The 21,952-nt window shown below is 38.1% G+C and overlaps 1 protein-coding gene across 2 annotated transcripts in view; it reads left to right on the top strand.

Annotated features, from left to right (window-relative positions):
• Nucleotides 1-8,069, top strand: part of HELLS (helicase, lymphoid specific) — a 55,497-nt gene extending 47,428 nt beyond the window's left edge. For both annotated transcript variants that reach the window (XM_021943493.2, XM_021943494.2), the window contains 5 exons: nucleotides 796-912; nucleotides 2,202-2,361; nucleotides 3,401-3,497; nucleotides 3,576-3,652; nucleotides 7,513-8,069. In XM_021943493.2, coding sequence (XP_021799185.1) covers nucleotides 796-912; nucleotides 2,202-2,361; nucleotides 3,401-3,497; nucleotides 3,576-3,652; nucleotides 7,513-7,607 — 546 coding nt within the window. In that variant the 3' untranslated portion in view covers nucleotides 7,608-8,069. The remainder of the gene's footprint in view (nucleotides 1-795; nucleotides 913-2,201; nucleotides 2,362-3,400; nucleotides 3,498-3,575; nucleotides 3,653-7,512) is intronic.
• Nucleotides 8,070-21,952: the final 13,883 nt, after the last annotated feature.

Genomic DNA, 21,952 nt, shown 5'->3' with positions numbered 1-21,952 from the left:
TTTTTGATTCAAGTATATATATCTTCTGGCACAATCTTAACCATCACTGTAAGAATATTGGGATAGTAGGAAATTTTTTGTCTTTTTGCCCTGTTCTTAACTTTCTCTTGTGAAAATATCAACTGTATGGCAAAGTTGAAAAGAAAAAAAGCAACTGTAAATCCGCCTACAATCTGCTGCTAACATTTGACTATACCTTTTTAAAAACACGTTTCCTGTAATAGCAGCGTTGCTGTATCCATTCAACATTTAATCCTGTTTTTTTTGGTGCATTTTAAAATAAATTATAGATGATACTATCCTTTTCCGTAATGACTTCAGCATATTTTATCTTTTGGGGTAAAATTTACATATACTGAAGCAAATAATGTATACATTTGCTGAATCTTTCTGACAAATGGCGTATGTAAATTTATACCTAATCCCTATTAAGATATAGATGTTACCATGAGCCCAGAAAGTTTCCTGTGCCCCCTTCTAGTCAGTTCACCCTCCCAGTCACCCCATGTGTAAAGACAACAACTACAATTTTTTCATCATTTTTTGATACTAGCTTCTCTTATTTAAACATTGTTGTGATACATGGTTTTTAACAAAATTAAGGTCTCTTTAATATAGGTGCTTGGATGATAAAAGGTAACAGCACAGATTTTGTTAACATAATTGTTTTATAGATCTGAATGATTTGTTTGGCCTCCTTTAACTCTTTAATAGTTGTAACAAAACATTTTTCTCCTTCAGTCTTGTTGGTAGATTTCTTTTAATCTGTTGTATTTACATCCTTTTTGCTTTTAGATGCACAGCTTCAACATGGATCCAGAGGTATTTATCTTCTTAGTGAGTACACGAGCTGGTGGCCTGGGCATTAATCTGACTGCAGCAGATACAGTTATCATTTATGATAGTGATTGGGTAAGTTGGATGTACCGAAAGGAATATGCTGATTATATTTCCATTTAGATTTTTTTTTTTTTTGAAATGGAGTCTCACTCTGTCGCCCAGGCTGGAGTACAGTGGCATGATCTTGGCTCACTGCGACCTTCACCTCCCGGGTTCAAGTGATTCTCTTTCCTCAGCCTCCCAAGTAGCTGGGACTACAGGTGTACACCCCCATGCCTGGCTACTTTTTGTGTTTTTAGTAGAGACAGAGTTTCGCCATGTTGGCCAGACTTGTCTCGAGTCCTCATCTCAGGTGATCCGCCCACCTCGGCCTCCCAAAGTGCTGGCATTATAGGCTTGAGCCATCACACCCAGCCTGCATTCTGAATTTTAAAAGTTTTTTGAGATGGAATTTCGTTCTTCTTGTCCAGGCTGGAGTGCAATGGCGCAGACTCGGCTCACTGCCTGCGCCTCCTGGGTTCAAGTGATTCTCCTGCCTCAGCCTCCCAAGTAGTTGGGATAACAGGTTCCCGCCACCATGCCCAGCTAATTTTTGTATTAGAGATGGGGTTTCACCGTGTTGGCCAGGCTGGTCCCGAACTGACGTCAGGTGATCCACCCTCCTCAGCCTCCCAAAGTGCTGGGATTACCAGCATTACCAGCATGAGCCACCGCGCCCAGCCATTCTGAATTTTTAATTTTTAATTGTACATGTTACAAATTTACTTATCTATTTTGAAAAGATACCCATTTTCAGCTAAGAGTTATTTCTTCATAAAGTTTTCTGCATGTAAAAATTGAATTTTTTTTTTTTACTTTTGTTTTTAGAGACAGGATCTCACTTTTATCACCCAGGCTTCAGTGCAGTGACACCATCACGGCTCAGTAGCCTTGACCTTTTGGGTTCAAGTGATCCTCCCACATCATCCTCTTGAGTAGCTGGGTTTATGAGTATGTGCTACCATGCCCACAAAAAATGTAAAAATTAGTGAGACCATGCCTCACTGTTTTGGCCAGGCTGGTCTTGAGCTTTTATCCTCACATGATTCTCCTGCCTTGGCCTCCCAAAATGCTGAGATTACAGAAGTGAGTCATTGTGCCCAGCCTGAAATGTTTTCTTTGGGGTATTTAAACTTTTTTGTTAATATTGCCAAGGATCCGTGGAATGATAATTTTATCTATGAAGCCACTCTGGAAGTTTAAATTAAGACACCACTATTTAAAAGTTCGTGACTACATTATTCATGTTGAGTTTATCCACATGAGTTTACGTTAATTTTAAGCTAATACCGTTAAATGTTATTTTTCTTTTTAACTTTAAGAACCCCCAGTCGGATCTTCAGGCCCAGGATAGATGCCATAGAATTGGTCAGACAAAGCCAGTTGTTGTTTATCGCCTGGTTACAGCAAATACTGTTGATCAGAAAATTGTGGAAAGAGCAGCTGCTAAAAGGAAACTGGAAAAGCTGATCATCCATAAAAGTAAATAACACTTACGTAGTGCTTTATTGTTTAAATTGTACATTATGTGTTGTGGATTTTTGTAATTGTTTTTATTTTCTTTATGAAATGTTACAGCCTGGGCTGGGTGCTGTGTCTCACACCTATAATCCCAGCACTTTGGGATGCCGAGGTGGGTGGATCACGAGGTCTGTTTAAGACACCGTTTAACTTTTTTACCCAGATTGTTCTTGAACACCTGGACTCAAGTGATCATCCTGCCTCAGCCTCTCCAAGTGTTGGGGTTATAGATGTGAGCCACTGTGCTCAGCCTTATTGTCAGTTTTTTAGTAGATAAAATTAATTAGTAGATAAAATTAGTAGAAAATTTTGAAGGGATTTTTTTAATGCTGACATTTTTCAGTTGAGTTATTACATATATAAAGCAAAATGCACAGATATTAAATGTACAGGTTAATGAAGTTAGACCAGATGTATGTACTCATACGTAACTATCATCCAGATCAGGGTAGCATTTTCATCATCCAAGAAATTTTCTTTGTTCACCCTTTCCTGTAATTCCTATGCTCCGCTTAACATCACTAGGAAGCAACCAGTATTCTGATTTTTTTCACATTGTTGAGTCTTTTCTTTGTTTAGCTGTTTCATTGAATATATTTTTTCAGAGTCATCTGTGTTGTTTTTAGTAGAATTTTTTTTTAAATTGGTGAATAGTTAGTTTTTTCCATTCCCTTGTTGGTTGACATTTAAATTATTTCTAGATTCTGGTTATTATGAATAAGCTGGTCCTGTACAAGTCTTTGTGGACATATGCATTTTTTGGTCCTTCATCTTAGGGAGGGTGCGTGTTTAACTACTGGAAACTACCAACCTTTTCCAAAGTGGACGTACCATTTTCCACTCCTACCAGCAAAGCCTGAGAGTTTTATTTGCTTTTATTCTTTATCAACACTTGTTTTTTGCCATCCTTCTTAATGCAAGCCATTGTGATTGGTTTGTAATATGTTGTGTTGTAGTTTTAAAAGGAATTTTAATATTTTTAATTTCTCATTTTTTTTAGATCATTTCAAAGGTGGTCAGTCTGGATTAAATCTGTCTAAGAATTTCTTAGATCCTAAGGAATTAATGGAATTATTAAAATCTAGAGATTATGAAAGGTGAGTTTTTAATTTTAGAAAGATTTAATTTGTAGCTTTGAATTATTCACATATACTTGAATATTTTGTTTTCTATAGGGAAATAAAAGGATCAAGAGAGAAGGTCATTAGTGATAAAGATCTAGAGTTGTTGTTAGATCGAAGTGATCTTATTGGTAAGTATCATGCTTTTTCTTAATGGAAGCTTTGAAACATATACATAATTAGCATAATATAATGAACCCCTTTTATAATTCATTCAGCCACACATATCTAATCTTGTTTTATTGTCATTTTTCTTCTCAGAGTATTAAAATCAAATCTCAGACATAATGACATTTTGCCCATAAATGTCATTGTCTTTAACTTTTTCCGTAATTCAGATATTTTCTGTAAACTGGTAAATAACACTTTTATAAATATATTCAAGTTCCTGTCTTAGTTAAGAATACCAGTGCTTTGTTTTCGTATTTTTCATCATACCAGGAGGCACATCATGTCTGGGTTTCTTATTTCCAGTGAGCTAAGATTAATCAAGATAATATTACAAAATGTCTTGTCAGCCTTCATCCTTTATTTAATATGATGGTTTAGTTTAGTTTAGTTTAGTTTAGTTTATTTTTGGAGACGGAGTCTCACTCTGTCGCCCAGGCTGGAGTGCACTGACACAATCTCAGCTCACTGCAACCTCAGCCTCCTGGGTTCTAGCAATTCTCCTGCCTCAGCCTCCCCAGTAGCTAGTATTACAGTCGCCTACCAGCACGCCTGGCTAATTTTTGTATTTTTAGTAGAGACAGGGTTTCGCCATGTTGACCAGGCTGGTCTTGAACTCCTGACCTCAGGTGATCTGCCCACCTCAACCTCCCAAAGCACTGGGATTACAGGCGTGAGCCACTGCGCCTAGCCTAACATGATTTTTAGTATCCTTTAAAAATGGTTGATTAGAACCATTATTAACTAAATCATTACAAAGTGATGATTTTCTTGTTCTGTTATTCTTTTATTAGCTGGGTTATTTAAGAACTTTCCCTTACAGTTTTCCTGAGATAGAAGAGAGGCAGGATATATTGCTTCTTTTTTTCATCAGTTTTTAGAATACCACCTTATGATCTGACACCTACAGTGATGACCATGGATTATTTTGAAAACAAAACATTTTCTTATTCTCTGTGGCCTTTCTCTTCACTTTCTTGCTTTGGTATCTTCTGAAGAGCAAAATTTTTATATTTTGATGAATTCCAGTTTTAACGAATTTTTTCTGTCACTCATAATTTTTGTGTCGTGTCTAATTACTCTTTTCTTAATTCAAGGTGTTGATATTTTCTTTTAACAGTTTTATAGTTTTTGCTCTTACATTTAGGTCTGTGATCTATTTTCAGTGAATTTTCATCTTTTTGCATGTCAATATCCATTTGTTAGAAGTTGTTCCTTTTTTTGTTGGATTGCCTTGTCATCCTTGATGAAAATCATTTGATCATAAATACAAGGTTTTACTTCTGTATTCTCAATTCTGTTCCATTGATCTCTGTGGTATTCCTATGCCAGTATTGCACTGATTTAATTAAGGTAGCTTTATGGGAAGTGTACTTTCTCTGGTTTTGTTCTTTTTCAAGATTGTTTTAGATATTCTGGATTATTTGCATGTTTATTTGAATTTTAACTTTGAAATGGTTTAGGGAGAAATATGAGAAATACAACAGTATGGTCAAATCTTAAATATATTAAAAAACAACATTATATGAGGTATGTAAGGGCTGTTTAACATCTGATAATATTAATACAATCCATATTAATTAAATAATGGAGAACTAGATGATCACCTAATTAGATACCAAAACCCAACTTGCCATAACATCATAATCATCTTCATAATTTTTTTGGTTTGAGACAAGGTCTCGTTCTGCCACGGAGGCTGGAGTTCAGTGGTGTGATCATGGCTTACTGCAACTTTAACCTGCTGGGGGCAGTTAATCCCTACACCTCAGCCTTCGGAGTTAATGGTACTGCAGGTGTGATTACTACACCCTGCTAATTCTGTTTTGTGTATTTTGTAGAGACGGGTTTGCCATGTTGCTCAAGATGGTCTCACACTCCTGGGCTCAAGTGATCTGTCTCCCTCGGCCTCCTAAAGTGCTGACATTATCGCGCTTTTATTTGCAAGTTTTTTGGTTTGATTATCTTCATTGGAAGTCCAAGGGAATCCAGAATTTTTTAAAACAGAATTTAAGAAGATTGCTTATTAATAATATGTGTAACAGCAGTAATTGTTTAGTAATGAGGGTTTTTACAACAGCTACAAAACTACCATGCCTACAATTAAAGTTTAACAGTTTTTGACACGTTTATGTAAGGACAGAATTATGCAACATTGAAAGACATTAATAGAAAGACTGAGTAAACATACAGATTTAGCTGTATTTGTGGATATGAATGGTTACTACAAAGTATAAGTCAGTGTTCCCCAAAACTAACTTATATTCTTGAATTTTTCTTCTAATTAAAATCCTAGAATGACGACCGGGTGCGGTGGCTCACGCCTATAATCCTAGCACTTTGGGAGGCTGAGGCAGGTGGATCGCCTGAGCTCAGGAGTTCGAGACCAGCCTGGGCAACACGGTGAAGCCCTGTCTCTACTAAAATAGAAAAAATTAGCTGGGCATGGAGGCATGTGCCTGTAATCCCAGCTACTCGGAAGGCTGAGGCAGGAGAATTGCTAGAACCTGGGAGGTGGAGGTTGCAGTGAACGGAGCTTGTGCCACTGCACTCCAGCCTGGGTGACAGAGCGAGACTCTGTCTCTTAAAAAAAAAAAAAAAAAAATCCCAGAATGACTTTTTGTAAGACAGACTGTTAAAATTTATATGAAAGAGTAGTAAAGGGCCAGAACCAAGACAGTTTTGAAAAACAAGGTATTCTATACCGGGTATAAAGTCTTATTAAAAATTAAATAGTCATAATAATCAGATGGTAGAATTAGCACATGGTGTGATACATTGGCTAGAAGTACAATATGGTGAATCTAGAAGGGCAACTTTCGTGAAAAGCTAGTAAATGTCAAATGGAATTTCATACCACTGATAGGAAATTCCAATTAATCAATAGATGATCTGGGGAAATAGTAATTAATAGGGGAAAATTAACTTAGATTCTCCTCACCTCACAATACACTTACAGACTTCAGATTGAGCAATCCATGTGTTCAAAACCTAAATATTAAAGGTAGAATTTAACCAAAAAGATAGGAAAATATATTTATGATTTTAGAATTAGAAAATAATTCTTTATAATACAGAAATCACAAATTATATGATAGGTTTCATAGATTTTAATTACATTAATAGGAAGGACTACTATAAAACAGATGCCACCATAAAGAGATAAGAGAGAAACCACAAATAATATTTGCAACATATAACAAGAAGTGTTTAGGATATGCAAGTAAATACAAGTTGATAATAAAAATGGATAATATAAGAGCAGGCTGTTACCAAGAGAGAAAGAAATGTCTAATGAACATACAAGGATGATTAGAAATCAGTAATACAAATTAAAATCAGAGATTTCATTTCACAGCTGTCATGTTGATAAAAATTTAGGAGACTTCATATTGTCATTGATTCAAAATGTTTCTCAAGGTAAGCTTTTCATACTGTGTTTTCAGCTTTTAGATGAACCATAAATGGGCCTCTTTTTAAAACATTTCTGAAAGCATGATTCAAATTGATGTTGTTTATTGCTCTTTAACTTTTTTATCTTACCTTAAATTCAGCAAAAGAGATTTTGACTAGCAAACTGATGCTTTAGATTGTATGCTCCCAAGAGGCTGATTCTAGTTGTTGTATTAAGAATAAGGGTACCTTTTTGCTTTCACTGCTATTAAATCTTGGTGATTAAGGAAGAGAGTACCCTATATTACTGTGAGTTTTATAATTTTGGATAGATGACTCACTTCTGATATAACATTATGTTGGATGTTTCTTTTACGATTTCTTCTTCTTATACTTCTAAAATGTACCTGTTTTAATATTTTTCCCTTAGATCAAATGAATGCTTCAGGACCAATTAAAGAGAAGATGGGGATATTCAAGATACTAGAAAATTCTGAAGATTCCAGTCCTGAATGTTTGTTTTAAACTGGAGCTCAAAAATAGATTTTATGTTTACGTCTAGTGATTTCCCTGTATTGGGTTTGAAATACTGATTGTCCACTTCACCTTTTTTATTATATCAGTTGACATGTAACTAGTACTATGCGTACTTAAATAGATGGTAATTTTCTGAGCCTTACCAAGAACAAAGAAGTACCCATATTAAGTTTAGATTTTCAGTTAATTTTTGAGACTGAGTAGTATTCTTGGATACAGGCCGATGTGTACTTAACTACTTCCAGATTTATACAGTCTTCCTGTGGAAGTTTAGTAAATGTCTTTTTCCCTCCTTTCTTCTAGTAATGCAGTTCATGGGTGCTTCAGTTATGAAGTAGGCTTTTCATGGGGAGAGATTGGGATTATACTCTCTATTGTTTAAGACATTGTTTGATTTTAGAGTCTATTTCTGTGAGATAGTTTACCAAATAAATGTTCCTTATAAGATGATCTCATTAAATTATTTTTTCAGGAATAGCTTAGGTGCAATAATAGCAAAAGACTTGACTGTCGGTAGGATTTGATTATTTTGCTTTCTTGGTTTCATTCACTAGTACTATAGGAGTGTGTCATATAAAAGATTTCAAGTGGACGTTCTGTTAGCACAAGAGAAGTTTCTGAATGAAACTTTAGGGCGTTGACAAATGACTAGAAATTGGAAATGGTAGTATATCGTGCAAAACAAGACAGATCCTGAAAATTTATAGTGGTTAACTAGAACCAAATAGAAGAGAACAGGCCTAGGCCGGGCGCGGTGGCTCAAGCCTGTAATCCCAGCACTTTGGGAGGCCGAGACGGGCGGATCACGAGGTCAGGAGATCGAGACCATCCTGGCTAACACGGTGAAACCCCGTCTCTACTAAAAAATACAAAAAACTAGCCGGGCGAGGTGGCGGGCGCCTGTAGTCCCAGTTACTCGGGAGGCTGAGGCAGGAGAATGGCGTGAACCCGGGAGGCGGAGCTTGCAGTGAGCTGAGATCTGGCCACTGCACTCCAGCCTGGGTGACAGAGCAAGACTCCGGCTCAAAAAAAAAAAAAAAAAAAAGAAGAGAACAGGCCTTAGGAGTATGTAAGTAATGCAAAATCCGTAATAGAACAGCATAAAGGCCAAAAGGGGTACAATTTACACCCTGTGTGAAAGGATATCAGGCAGTGAGGAAGAGAAATCCTGAATGTACCCTGGAGAGGGGACATACTCCATGAGCCATACATTTCTGTGCTGGTGTTTATTTCATGGAAAAATATTGCTGTTGCCATCCATATTCAAATGTAGATCAGATGATCTGTTTGGGATAATGAAACTGTCACTTAAGAAAAACTTAAGTTCTTTTTTTCCTGTGTCCTGTTTGCACAGGTCTTTTTTCTTTAAAATTTTTATTTCAGTAGTTTTGGGTTACAGGTGGAAAGTTTTGGTTATATGACTAAGTTCTTTGGTGGTGAAGAAAAACTTCAGGTAGAACATTTGGTTAAATAAAAGACTATAGAGCAGGTTTATTTGTTTTGTAAGTGAAAATGTTAACCCATCACATAAGCATGCTGACCTAGGCTTGCTTGAAACTCGTGATCTTGTCCTTAGCGACCCAGTCTTTTCTGTTACATTGTCCTAAATGACTGATTTCATAGTTTTACTCTGTCATTGCATGTCTCATATCTTCTCCCTCTCACTTTGCTCCCTATTGCCCTGAGAAAATAGACACAATCAGAAAAGAATCTTTAAAAGTTGTCACCATTGCATCTGTAAACCTAGCATCTATGCCTATCTGTCCTTTATTATATACTATGGATATATTGTTTGTCCTAGCTTGAGCCAATTGTAATGTCTCATTTCTTTCATACCAAAACTCCTTGAAAAAGAATTCTGTTATCACAAAACTCCTTGCCTGTATTCATTGTTTTTAGTTTGTTCTGTTTTTTTTCTGAACCAATTCCAATCAGATACTGATTTCCATTGGAGCCGTTTTTTTTTTAAGGTCTCGTGACGTCAGTGAATTCATTTTACTTGATCTTTTAGCAGCATTTCATACAGTTGTTGACTCTTCTCCATTAAAACACTTACTTTATTTGGCTCCTAGCAAACATATTTGCCTGCTTTTTCTTCCTATTTCTCTGACTCTTTTCTCAGTTTCCTTTGCTGTTTCCTTTTCTGTCCTCTAAATATTGGAATATCCTAAGCCTAGTTTGGGATTCCCTTGATGGTCTTCATTTCTTTAATAGGAGCTGTGCTGATGACTCAAATTTATATCTCCAACCAGAACCTTTCTCCTGAATTCCAGATTCACATATCCAACTGTTTACTAGGTGCTTGATAACTATATCTGTACTTTTCATCTTGTTTAATCCGAATTTGCTTCTTTTGCATTTTCCTTAGTTCAATAAATGACAACTTTATTCTTCCAGTTGTTTAAACCAAAATTCTTGTCTTCTCTTTCTTCCCTCACATTTCACATTTCACATCTGATTCTAAAGGAAATCTTGTTGCCTATACTTTTTCTTTTTTTTTTCCCTTTTTTTGAGTCTTGCTCTGTTGCCCAGGCTGGAGTGCAGTGGTGCAGTCTCGGCTCACTGCAACCTCTGTGTCCTGGGTTCAAGCGATTATCCTGCCTCAGCCTCCTGAGTAGTTGGGGTTATAGGCGCATGCCACCATGCCTGGCTAATTTTTATATTTTTAGTAGAGACTAGGTTTCACCGTGTTGGTCAGGCTGGTCTCAAACTCCTGACCTTGTGATCTGCCCACCTTGGCCTCCGAAAGTGCTGGGATTATAGGTATGAGCCACCGCATCCGGCATTTTTTTTTTTTTTTAATAGAATCTCAGTTCGTCACCTGGGCTGGAGTACAGTGGCGTGATCTTGGCTCACTGCAACATCTGCCCCCCGGATTCAAGTGATTCTCATGCCTCGGCCTCCCGAGTAACCAGGACTAGAGGTGTGCGCCACCACGCCTGGCTAATTTTCTTCTTTTTAGTAGAAACGTGGTTTCACCACGTTGGCCAGGCTGGTCTCGAACTCCTCACCTCAGGTGATCCATCTGCCTCGGACTAAGTGCAGGGATTACAGGCGTGAGCCATTGCGCCCAGCCTACTTTCTATAAATGTCATCCTGGCCCCGCCCCGCCCCCTCCTCCCCCCCCCCCCCCCACCTCCCGTACCCTGCATAGTCTGTTTCATTTGATTCTTCCCTTAGTTTGGTGTTTTGTTTTGATGTGTCTTCTTTAGATGCCTTGGGATCATTTACTGTTCCTCATATTTAAGAGCAAATGCTTAAATGTTCTTAGAAATACCTTCTTGAAAAGCCTGCATTCCTACCATCTCTCACCACTTCAACATGAAATAATGATCCCTTACATCTTTTTAGTGTAGTTACATAATTTTTGATTGACTCAATAGTTTTATTATGGCCCTGTAAGTATTATTAAAGCTTTAGATAAGCCATGGAATATGCTATGGTTTTTTCATTCTTGTGCAGCTTTTTTTTTTTCTCCTTGAAGTTAATACTTACTTTTTTTTTAACCTATCAGTAATTTATATCTAATTTCTCTGGAAGTATAAACCTCTCATTATATTAAAACAGATCTCGTGATTCAGTAATAAACCTCCCCCTCCAAATATATCCCATCATCTCTACTCCCTGGAACATTCTTCTAGTTTGGACTGTAGAACCGATTCCATCTACAACCTTCGTTTACCATCCAGTTGGGTATTCCTGTTGGCTGTTTCATGTTTTGGAACTACTGTTTACTGAGTCTCACTTTTGTTTTCTTTTTTTTTCCTTTAAGACGGAGTTACACTCTTGCTGCCCAGGCTGGAGTGCAGTGGGTTGATCTCGGGTCACTGCAACTTCTGCCTCCCGGGTTTAGGCTATTCTCCTGCCTCAGCCTTCTGAGTAGCTGAAATTGCAAGTGCCTGCTACCATGCCCAGCTAATTTTTGTATTTTTAGTAGAGACAGTTTCACCATGTTGGCCAGGCTGGTCTCGAACTCCTGACCTCAGGTGATCCACCATCCTCGGCCTCCCAAAGTGCTGGTATTACAGGTGTGAACCACCATTCCTGGCTGGATCTCACTTTTTTTCCTCCTTGGTTTACTCCCTCATTTTGATGGATTGTATTGTCTTGTGTTTTCCTGAGAAAAGGATTTAAGAGAAATGAATATTTTGAGAACTCAGAGAAAATCTGGATGTATTTTTGTTGAATTCCTACATTTAATGGATAGTAGTTTTGGTTTGAGATTTTAGATTAGGAATTATTGTCTTCTCAGAATTTTGAAAGTTACCGTGTTGTCTCAGAACTTCCAGTGTTGTGGGAGAGAAAATTAATGATACTCTTTTTTTTTGTTTGTTTTTGGAGACAGGGTCTCATTCTGTCACCCAGGCCTAAATACAGCTCACTGCAGCCTTGACCTCTCAGGCTCAAGTGATCCTCCAGCCTCAGCCACCAGTTTGGTTTGGACCACAGCCATGCACCAAATTCCCTGCTAAGTTTTTAATTTTTCTGTGGAGACAGGGTCTCGCCATTTTGCCCAGGCTGGTCCTGAACTCCTGGGCTCATGAAATTCCCCGCCGCTTGGCCTCCTAAGGCTGGGATTACACGTGTGAGCTCCTGCACCTGGCCCCCGAATGTCCCCTAATGCCACTTTGATTTCCAGTCTGTTGAATGTTGGGGGAATATGCCTTTTGTTAATGTGAGCTTCTAATGTTTGTCTTTTGTATTCTAAATTAATAATGTGTGTCCTTGATAGGGGTCTTTTTTTTTTTTTTTTTTTTTTTCTAAAGAGACTTCTGCTATGTTGCACAGATTTGATTTGAATTCCTGGTGTCAAGTTATCTTTCCTTCTCAGTCACTAGAGTAATGTGGACTACAGACAAGTGACACCATGCCCATCTTTATGTTGTGTATCTTATCTTTGTTTTGGTTTACTCTTGAAAAAGCTCAGGCTGAAAATCTGTCTCTTAATTCATGGGAATTTTTTAGAATGACTTCTTGGAGGCTTTTGTCTTTTGAATGTGTGATCCCTTCTCTGCCTATAACTTTTTTTTCTTTCTTTTTTTTTTTTTTATGAGACATGGTCTTGCTGTTGTCCAGGTTGGAGAGCAGTGGTGCAATCATAGCTCACTACATTCTTGAATTTCTGGGCTCAAGCCATCTTCCCACCTCAGCTTTCAGAATATCTGGGGCTACAGGCATGTGCCACTATGCCCAGATAATTAAAAAAAATTTGTAGAGATAGGGTCTTGCTATGTTGCCCAGGCTGTTTTTGAATTCCTGTCCTCAAGAGGATCCTTCTACGTTTGCTTCCCAAAGCATTGGTATTATATGTATGAGCCACCACCACCAGCGCTTCTGCCTAGAACTTGTAGCAAACTTTCTTTCCCCCGTCTGCATAGTCTGTTTCATTAAATGATTCTTCCCTTTTTTTAGTCTGTCTTTTATTTTGATGCTTCTTCAAATGCCTTGGGATCATTTACTGTTGCTCAAATTTAAGAGCTAGAAGAAATCTCTCTAAGCTCCATGCTTGAGGGTTCTCAACAGGTGGATTTTACTCCAGTGTGAATTCACTAGACCATTTATTTGAGGGTCACCGAATTGTCAGTATATGTATATGAGAGAGAATATGTACATATATATCTGGGAGAAATTCTGTAATCACTTGTCCTGTGTGAGTATATGTACTTTGCCAGTTTTCTTTTGGGGTGAGGAGGAGGGACAGTATATTAGAGAGTTTACTATTCAAAATGTAGACTTCCTCAGTTTTCTTTTTTTTTTTTTTTTTTTTGAGACGGAGTCTCACTCTGTCGCCCAGGCTGGAGTGCAGTGGCCGGATCTCAGCTCACTGCAAGCTCCGCCTCCCAGGTTCACGCCATTCTCCTGCCTCAGCCTCCCGAGTAGCTGGGACTACAGGCGCCCGCCGCCTCGCCCGGCTAGTTTTTTGTATTTTTTAGTAGAGACGGGGTTTCACCGTGTCAGCCAGGATGGTCTCGATCTCCTGACCTCGTGATCCGCCCGTCTCGGCCTCCCAAAGTGCTGGGATTACAGGCTTGAGCCACCGCGCCCGGCCTGACTTCCTCAGTTTTCAGTAAAACACTGTACCCTCTTTATATCTGGATTCCCCTATTCCAGACATCCTCTGATTCACCCTTTTCAGGGAGTTAATAATAACATTTCTTCCATTGTGAGGGGGAGTGGTAATCACTTCAGGGAGGTATGGGGCCAGTGTTTTTTAGTGAAAACCTCTATCTAACACTGAGACTTTCCTTTCTCGTCTATTGAGTCAGTTAACACTGATACATTTATTTTTCAGTTCCCAAAATCTTACTTTGCCTTTGCTTCTATTTTATTGTCTGGGGGTGTTTAACACCTGTTTCATTTTTTACAGTCATTTTAGTTTCCAGATTTTAGTAAGGGACAGAGGGTAAGGAATAGATGGACTCATTTCATGATATAGAAACAAATACTCCCTCTCTTCTTACATGAAAAATTATTCTTAAACCAGGCCTTGTCTTTCAGAACCTGATCAAAGTATAAAAAATACTTTTTAGCTTTATTTCTTTAATGAGTCACTATTCCATATTTGAAGGTGTTAAGAGGTATGGTGAAGGTGGTACTTGAACATTTCCAAGCAAACGTGTGATGAAATCTTTCGTCAATGTCTTAGCAATTGTATATGGTTTTTTTAGTCTTAGCAATTTGAGGTAAGTTTTTGTGTTTTTGTTTTTTGGAGATCGAGCCTTTCTCTGTCGCCCAGGCTAGAGTGTATTGGCACGATCTCGGCTCACTGCAGCCTCTGCCTCCCAGCGGGGTCCAGCGATTCTCCTGCCTCAGCCTCCTGGGTAGTTGGGATTACAGATGCATGCCACCACACCTGACTGAGTTTTGTATTTTTAGTAGAGACAGGGTTTTGCCATCTTGGCCTGGCTGGTCCCGAACTCCTGATCTCAGGTGATCCGCCCAACTCGGCCTGCCATAGTGCTGTGATTATAGGCGTGAGCCACTGTGTGTGGCCTGAGGTAAGATTTTATAAGAAGCCTACAAAGCCCTAATTTTAACATTAAGAACATTAAGTGCTTCTGATAGTTTTAAGTTCTGTAGTCTTTATTTCAAAGAATTATTTCGTTCTGAATTTCTATTTAAATTAGTCTAGAATATGTTTATAAATTTGTTTACATTTGGTTGAAATATATTCTTAAAACTTATTCCTGAGCTTACGTCCACAGGTTCCAGTTTGAGGATAAACGAGGTCTAAAGACGGAATTAACTTGTTCATAATTTTTCCTGTTCTTTTTAGAAATCCTAGGTATCCTTAGGCTAATTAATCTATAGATTGGCCCTGCAAGCATGTCACTGGATTTTTTATGTCTTCTTGAGTCTTAGCACTTTAAATTCCTCTATATCCTTCACTGTCTTTCTTACAGCACCCTAAAAGAGTAGCATGTGAACTATTGCTCTTCTCTAAGGTATTTTAGGACATTTAAAAAATAATATATGATTGGTTCTCTTCATGCTAAATACTCTACCACAACTCATACAATTAAAGTGGTCAAAGAAAGGTCTCTTTCATTTCTGTTTTCAGTTTAAAAAGAAATGTTATTTGTAAAATAGTCATAACACAAATATGGCATTTTTTTAGTGTTTTTTTTCTTTTTCTTTTTTTGTGAGACGACTTCTTGCTGTCATCCAGGCAGTAGTGTGATTGTAATTCACTGCAGTCTCCAACTCCTGGGCTCGAGGGATCCTCCCACTGAGCCTCCTGAGCAGCTGGGACTGCAAACGTGTGCCAGTACCTGGCTAATTTTAAAATTTTTTTGTAGAGCTTAGGTTTTTTTTTTTTTTTTTTTTAAAAAAAGCTTTGTTTGCACAAACTGTTGTCCAGGCGGCTCCAATTTCTGGTCTCAAACAATCTTCCTGCCTTGGCCTCCCAATTGCATAAGCTACCATACCCAGCGCACAGTTTTCTTTTAGTACAATACAAAAATCTTGTCAGCGCTAGCTTAATTTACCCTGTCTGTATCCAACTTTTTTTTTTTTTTTTTTTTTTGAGATGGAGTTTCTCTCTTGTTGCCCAGGCTGGAGTGCAATGGTGTGATCTTGGCTCACTGCAACCTCCGCCTCACAGATTCAAGCGATTTTCCTGCTGTCTTCTGAGTAGCTGGGAGTACTGGCATGTGCCACCATGCCCGATGAATTTTGTATTTTTAGTTAGAGACGAGGTTTCTCCATGTTGGTCAGGCTGGTCTCGAACTCCCGACCTCAGGTGATCCACCCACCTCAGCCTCCCAAAGTGCTGGGATCACAGGCGTGAGCCACTGCGCCCAGCATATATCCACCTCTTTACCATCCACATTAGCATTTCATAAGCTTCTGTTTGCCCTCTTAGTTAATAACCCTATCCCACGGTGAATCACTTTAGTAATCCGCATTACAATGGATTAGTTCTGCATAGCAAAAACTATGATAGGTGTGTTAAATAATGAAGTTTGGGGAATGTTAATAAGACGATTTCTCTTACTATAGATGAAATATTTGGTAAGAGAATCCCTGGTGAGATCAGATCAGTTACATGTATATCTTGCCTCTCTTAAGTCTCTACTATTTATTACTAGACTTGAGTTAGGATTTGGGAGTGCCACTGAACACTAAAATTATTCTGTCTGAGTATTTGAATGGTATGAGAAAAAAATCCATTTTAATATTTTATCAAGTTGAGATGTCTCACGTGAATGGTTACTGCTGAGAATCAGACACAGGCACATTTGGGAGCATGGGGTGGCAAGAAGCTTTGCTTTGTCCTGTTCATGTTATACTCATACTTGTTTCTACATTTTTCATTGATGTCTCTTCGTACTAGCACTAGGGCACAGGAGAAGCTGTACTGGAATATTACACTGCTTAGCACGAGACAGGTTTAATCTTTTCTTGGGGTACAAGATTGGAAAATTGAGTTCTGAGCAGACCTGAAGAGAGGTCTGCAACTCAGATTAAATTCATCATTGATTAATTCATTGTTGTTTGGAACTGACGTTTAGCTGTGTTCCTCACTCAGATACGTACATTGATAGCTGCTTGCTAATTTGGTCTTAGCTCACATTTCACCTAGAATGTATGATCTCCCTCTTCCCCACTGTTGCTAATCTGTCTGCCTCATAATTTCCGTGAGATTGAGCATCTTGTCTGTTTTTTCACCACTATATAGTAGCATGTTGGAAACAAAGCAGTAATAAAGCTAGAAAAACCAAGCGAATACACTGGATTTAAAAAAATACTGTTTCCTAGAATTAAAAAAATAAATGAGGCTGGGCCCGGTGGCGCCTGTAATCCCAGCAGTTTGGGAGGCTGAGGCGGGTGGATCACGTGGCCGAGATCGTGCCACTGCGCTCCAGTCTAGCGACAGAGCGAGACTTTGTTTCTTACTTTTAAAAAAAAGACCTCATTGGGATAGTTAAACAGAAAACTTAAGAAATTCCCCACACATGTATGCATTATAGAGCAAATAAGAGCATCAAAGACAATCTTCCAGATCTTTCAGAGAAAGGTCACCTACAAAGGAACATCGATCAGATAATAGATTTTTTGTTTTGTTTTGTTTTCAGATGGAGTTCCACTCTTCTCGCCCATACTGGAGTGCAGTGGCGCAATCTTGGCTCACTGCAGTCTCCGCCTCCCAGGTTCACGAAGTTCTGCATCCTCAGCCTCCGAGTAGCTGGGATTACAGGCGCCCACTACCATGCCCAGAATTTTTGTATTTTAATTAGTAGAGATGGGATTTTGCCATGTTGGCCAGGCTGGCCTCGAACGTCACCTCAGGTGATCTGCCCGTCTAGGGCCTTCCAAAGTGGTGTGATTACAGGGCTTGAGCCACCGCTCCTGGCTGATAACAGACGTTTTAATAGTAAGATAAAAAGTAAAATTTCCAATGTGTCGAAGGAAGAAAATTACAGCCTAGAACTTTTATCTTCATGTACATTATTTAAGTGTGAGGGAATAGTTTCAGTGACATTATGTCACTGAAGACCTTAGAAGATTCTCTCGCTAAAGAAGATAAAGTGACTGACACAACATGTATTTCTCTGAGTAATTAGAAGTGTTCTTTTCTGGCTGTACTGAAGAGACTTTAATGATTTCTTCATGTTTTTATACTCTTAGTTTATAATATTGCATAGTAGCTAAGGCCTGGCTCTAGCAATTATAAATTGTTCTGCAAGTGCAGGCAGTAATAGTTAATCCTGCCTCAAGGATGTAGGGTTTATATGGGTTAGTGCACAAAAGGACATTGATTAAATTTAGTCATAATCATCTCAAAGACATGGTAAATTAAAGAGTGTACATAAAGTACCTCATGTAATGTCTGCCACTTAATGTTCAATAAGTCAAAGAGACCACCACCACTACTACATTTTACTTTTATTAGTAATTAATAGTAATAATAATTAGTAATTCCGTGATAATAGGTATACTACCAAAGAAAGTAAACAGAGCCAAAATTCAAACCGTAGAATCATTTTACTGTGCTTTTATTCCACCTCAAACACTAATCTCCAGTCCTTGGATAAAGGCATTATTTCTCTGAAGGGGAAAGGTATCCTCTTTTTGCCCAAGTCACACTTGTGTCATTTCTTATACTGTAAACATGTGGTTCCAATTCTGAGGTATTTTCCTGACTTGTAGGACCCAAAAAGAAATTAGGCTTGAGAAATTTTAAGTGAAGAGAACAATTCTAGTTAATTGTGATTGGATCTTCCTAAAAGCTGACATTGGACTGAAAATTTTGAGGGGAGGGAAGACCTTTTATGGCATGTAATAGGAAGAAGACCTGGATTTTAGTTACTGCTCTGTCTGATGTCCCAACTTGGGTAAGGCAACATATGTAAATGTCAGTTTCTTCGAATCTGTGATGAAGCTGATAATCCATGCTCAGCTTCCTTTATGAGTCTCTTGCCTATCAAGGTACAGTATGTGAAGATACATGCAGATTATTTCATGCATTGCTTCAGGGGATGATTAAACCATCCTTTATTACAGCCAGAGTCTAGTCTAAGGGAAGAAGGTTATTCTCTATACCAGTGAAGGATCCATCCAAACCAGTGTTTGGAGGCATAGTCATAATTGAAAATCGATTATTTTCGTTATCTGTAAAACAGGTAAATAGTATGAATCATCATGTGGTTGTGAGGATTAAATGATACATGTAAAAAAAAGAAAGCTTTGGATAGTACCTATTATAAGAAACTCAGTGTTGCTACAATGTATGTATTATAATGGAATTTAAATTTATGCTAACCAAGTATCACAGGCAGAAAGAAAGGAAGTTAATGTATCTCTTGATCACCATCATGATGTGGTCTGGAAACCTCAAGATCCTTTTCAGAGAATATGTGAGATCACAATTTTCATACTGGCCCTATGATGCTATTTGCCTTTTCCTCATTTTCACAAGAGAACAGTGGAGTTTTCCAGAAGCTACATAATGTCATGACATCACTGATGGGTAATAGAATGTGTGCTTGTATATTCAGAAACTTTCAGCTCCAATTTCTTCCATCAATATAATCCTCATAAATAAAAGTTACTTGAGGACCTCAGACATTTTTAAAAATGTAAAGGGGGTGTGGTCAGGCTCAGTGGCTCATGACTGTAATCCCAGCAGTTTGGAAGGTTGAGGCGAACGGATCACTTGAGGCCAGGAGTTTGAAACCAGCCTGGTCAACATGGTGAAACCCCATCTCCACTAAAACATTTTCTGGGTGTGGTGGCACACATGCCTATAATCCCAGCTGCTTTGGTGGCTGAGGCACGAGAATCGCTTGAACCCAGAAGACAGGTTGCAGTGAGCCAAGATTGTGCCACTGCACTCTAGCCTGGGCCACAGTGAGACTGTCTCAAAAAATAAAGGTGTACAGAGATTGTGTATTTGACAACTTGGTATGTAGGATGTGCTACCTCTAATGTTCCATGCTGTTAGTTTTCACTCACTACTGTATTTTGAAGGTTTGTTCATATTTATCTGTGTACATTTAATTCTATAGTGTATATCCACCACATTTAACTTACTTACAGAAGTATGCAAGAATTTCTCTGGTAAATTTCACTAAGTACTTACGGGTGTCTTTTCAGAACGATTGTATGAGTTTACACCCCTACCAGCAGGACTGAGTACCCATTTCCTCAACATCCTTGCTAGTACTTAATTTGACTTTCTAATTTTTACCATTCTCGTAATGTGGCATATTGTTCAATTTTGCATTTCTTCCATTTTATTTTTTTGCATCTCTGCTTTTCTTTTGGTCAGTTTTGCCAGTTCTGCCTATTATATTAATCTCCCAGAATCAGCTTTTAGTTTTGTTAAATCTCTGACATGTTTCGTTGATTTCTGCTTTCATCTTAAACATTTCTTCGTTGTTAATTTGTGTTTCGTCTAAAATAAACAACATCTTAAATTCTTGATTTGCTTTTGATGTTTATTCTCTAATAAGATATTTAAAGATACAATTTTTCCCTAAATGCTCTATTAGACTTTTCTCTTAAGTTTTGACTGGTAGTGTTTTCATCGTTGTTTAATTTTGTGTTTTTTAACTTCTTTCATGATTTCCTTTTAATCAAAGGGTTTCTTAGATATTTAGTTTGCTGGTATATTCTTTTAAAATTGTCTCATTGCTTTCTTTCTATATTGGATTATTGTCAGAGAACATAATTTACATAATGTTAACTTTTTGGAGTATGTTGTTGCATCTTTGTGGCCTAGTACATGGTTAACTTAGTGAATGCTTCCATTTGTACTTGAAAAGAATGTATATTTTCTGGTTATTGAGGGTGAATTTCTCTTTTCCTGTTTAATAAATACATAGCTATATATTTGCTTATGTTTTGACTGCTCAGTTAATTATTTTCTGAGAAATATGTGTTAAAGGCTCCATATTTCTGTACACAACTGATATTTGCTTATTTCAAGGTCTTTTTAGTAATGGGTGACGTACAGAGAAAGTAGAGCTGGCTCACCTATCACTTGGGTCAAACCCTCTATCTTTAAACAGTTACTCATGTGCAGGTGGACGCATCATTGAAGCTTTTCTTTCTTTGGGCACCAGAGTCACGGATAGATTCAGGCCCCAAAGGACCCCTCGGTACTTCCTGGGACCTTGGGCTCTGTCCTGAACTTCTGTGTCCTGAAATCCTGCTTGAGTCTTGAGTCATGGGACTCAAGTCCCGGAGGTCCCCTCCCCAGACAACCTCCAGTTCCTGACATCATAGGAGACCATCACTCCCTCCAGCCCTCAGTAAGTGCATTTTCAGTGTACAGTTACATGAATTTTGACAATTTTTTATATCTATAAACTACTTGTAATTTTACTTATCTATAAAATGTATATATCTATAAGCTACCTATAATTTATATTTATTTATGTATATATGTTTGTATAATGACTGATAAAACCTAGATACAGATCATTTCTGTTATCCCCAGTTGTTTCCTTGTGTTGTAACCTAGTGAATCCCTGCCTTACCTCCAGCTTCAGGAGCAACCACTGATGGGATTCTTTTCCTCCAGTATAGATCAGTGATTCTCAATTGGGTGATTTTGTCCTCCAGAGGACATTTGTCAAGATCAGGAGACATTTGGTTGTTAAAACTGTAGAGTGCTGTTGTAATCCATTGAGTAGATGCTAAACGTAAAGCACAGGACAACCCCTCACAACAATGATGCAGTCCAACAGGGTGGTTTGAGGTCACAGAAAGGTGCGAACACAAGGAGGTGGGAATCACGGAGGCCACCTTCAAGTCTGTTTGCCATATACCACATTCTTTGTCTCCTTTCTTTCAGAGATTCTAACTTTAGATCTTTTGGATATGTCTCATTCACTACTTTAGTCTTTTCATTATTTTTTTTTTCTCTGTGCTCAGTTTGAGATTTTTGACCTGTTTTCTAATCTCATATATAACTGGAAATTATATAATCTTCCAGTTTGTTGGTAAAATCCATTCAATGAGTTCTTAATTTCAGATGTTTCATTGTTCAGTTCTAGAATGCTTATTTAATGCCTGGTAATATTACCAGCTGAAATTGTTTATCTTCTAATTGCTTTTCTCTTTTTTTTAAACAACATATTACTCATGAGGGGTCGGTGTCTTCAATCCCATCAGGGTTATTGGGTTCGGACTAGGTTGAAATCTTGGTAAAACTCAGTTCACCTCTAGTTTATCTCTTTTTTTTTTTTTTTTTTTTGAGACGGAGTCTCACTCTGTCGCCCAGGCTGGAGTGCAGTGGCGTGATCTGGGCTCACTGCGAGCTCCGTCTCCCGGATTCACGTCATTCTCCCGCCTCAGCTTCCTAAGTAGCTGGGACTACAGGC

Source organism: Papio anubis, chromosome 11 (genome assembly GCF_008728515.1).
Source record: "Papio anubis isolate 15944 chromosome 11, Panubis1.0, whole genome shotgun sequence".
Lineage (NCBI taxonomy): Eukaryota > Metazoa > Chordata > Mammalia > Primates > Cercopithecidae > Papio > Papio anubis.
The sequence above is the reverse complement of the archived record's forward strand: the minus strand, read 5'-3'. Positions and strand labels throughout refer to the sequence as shown.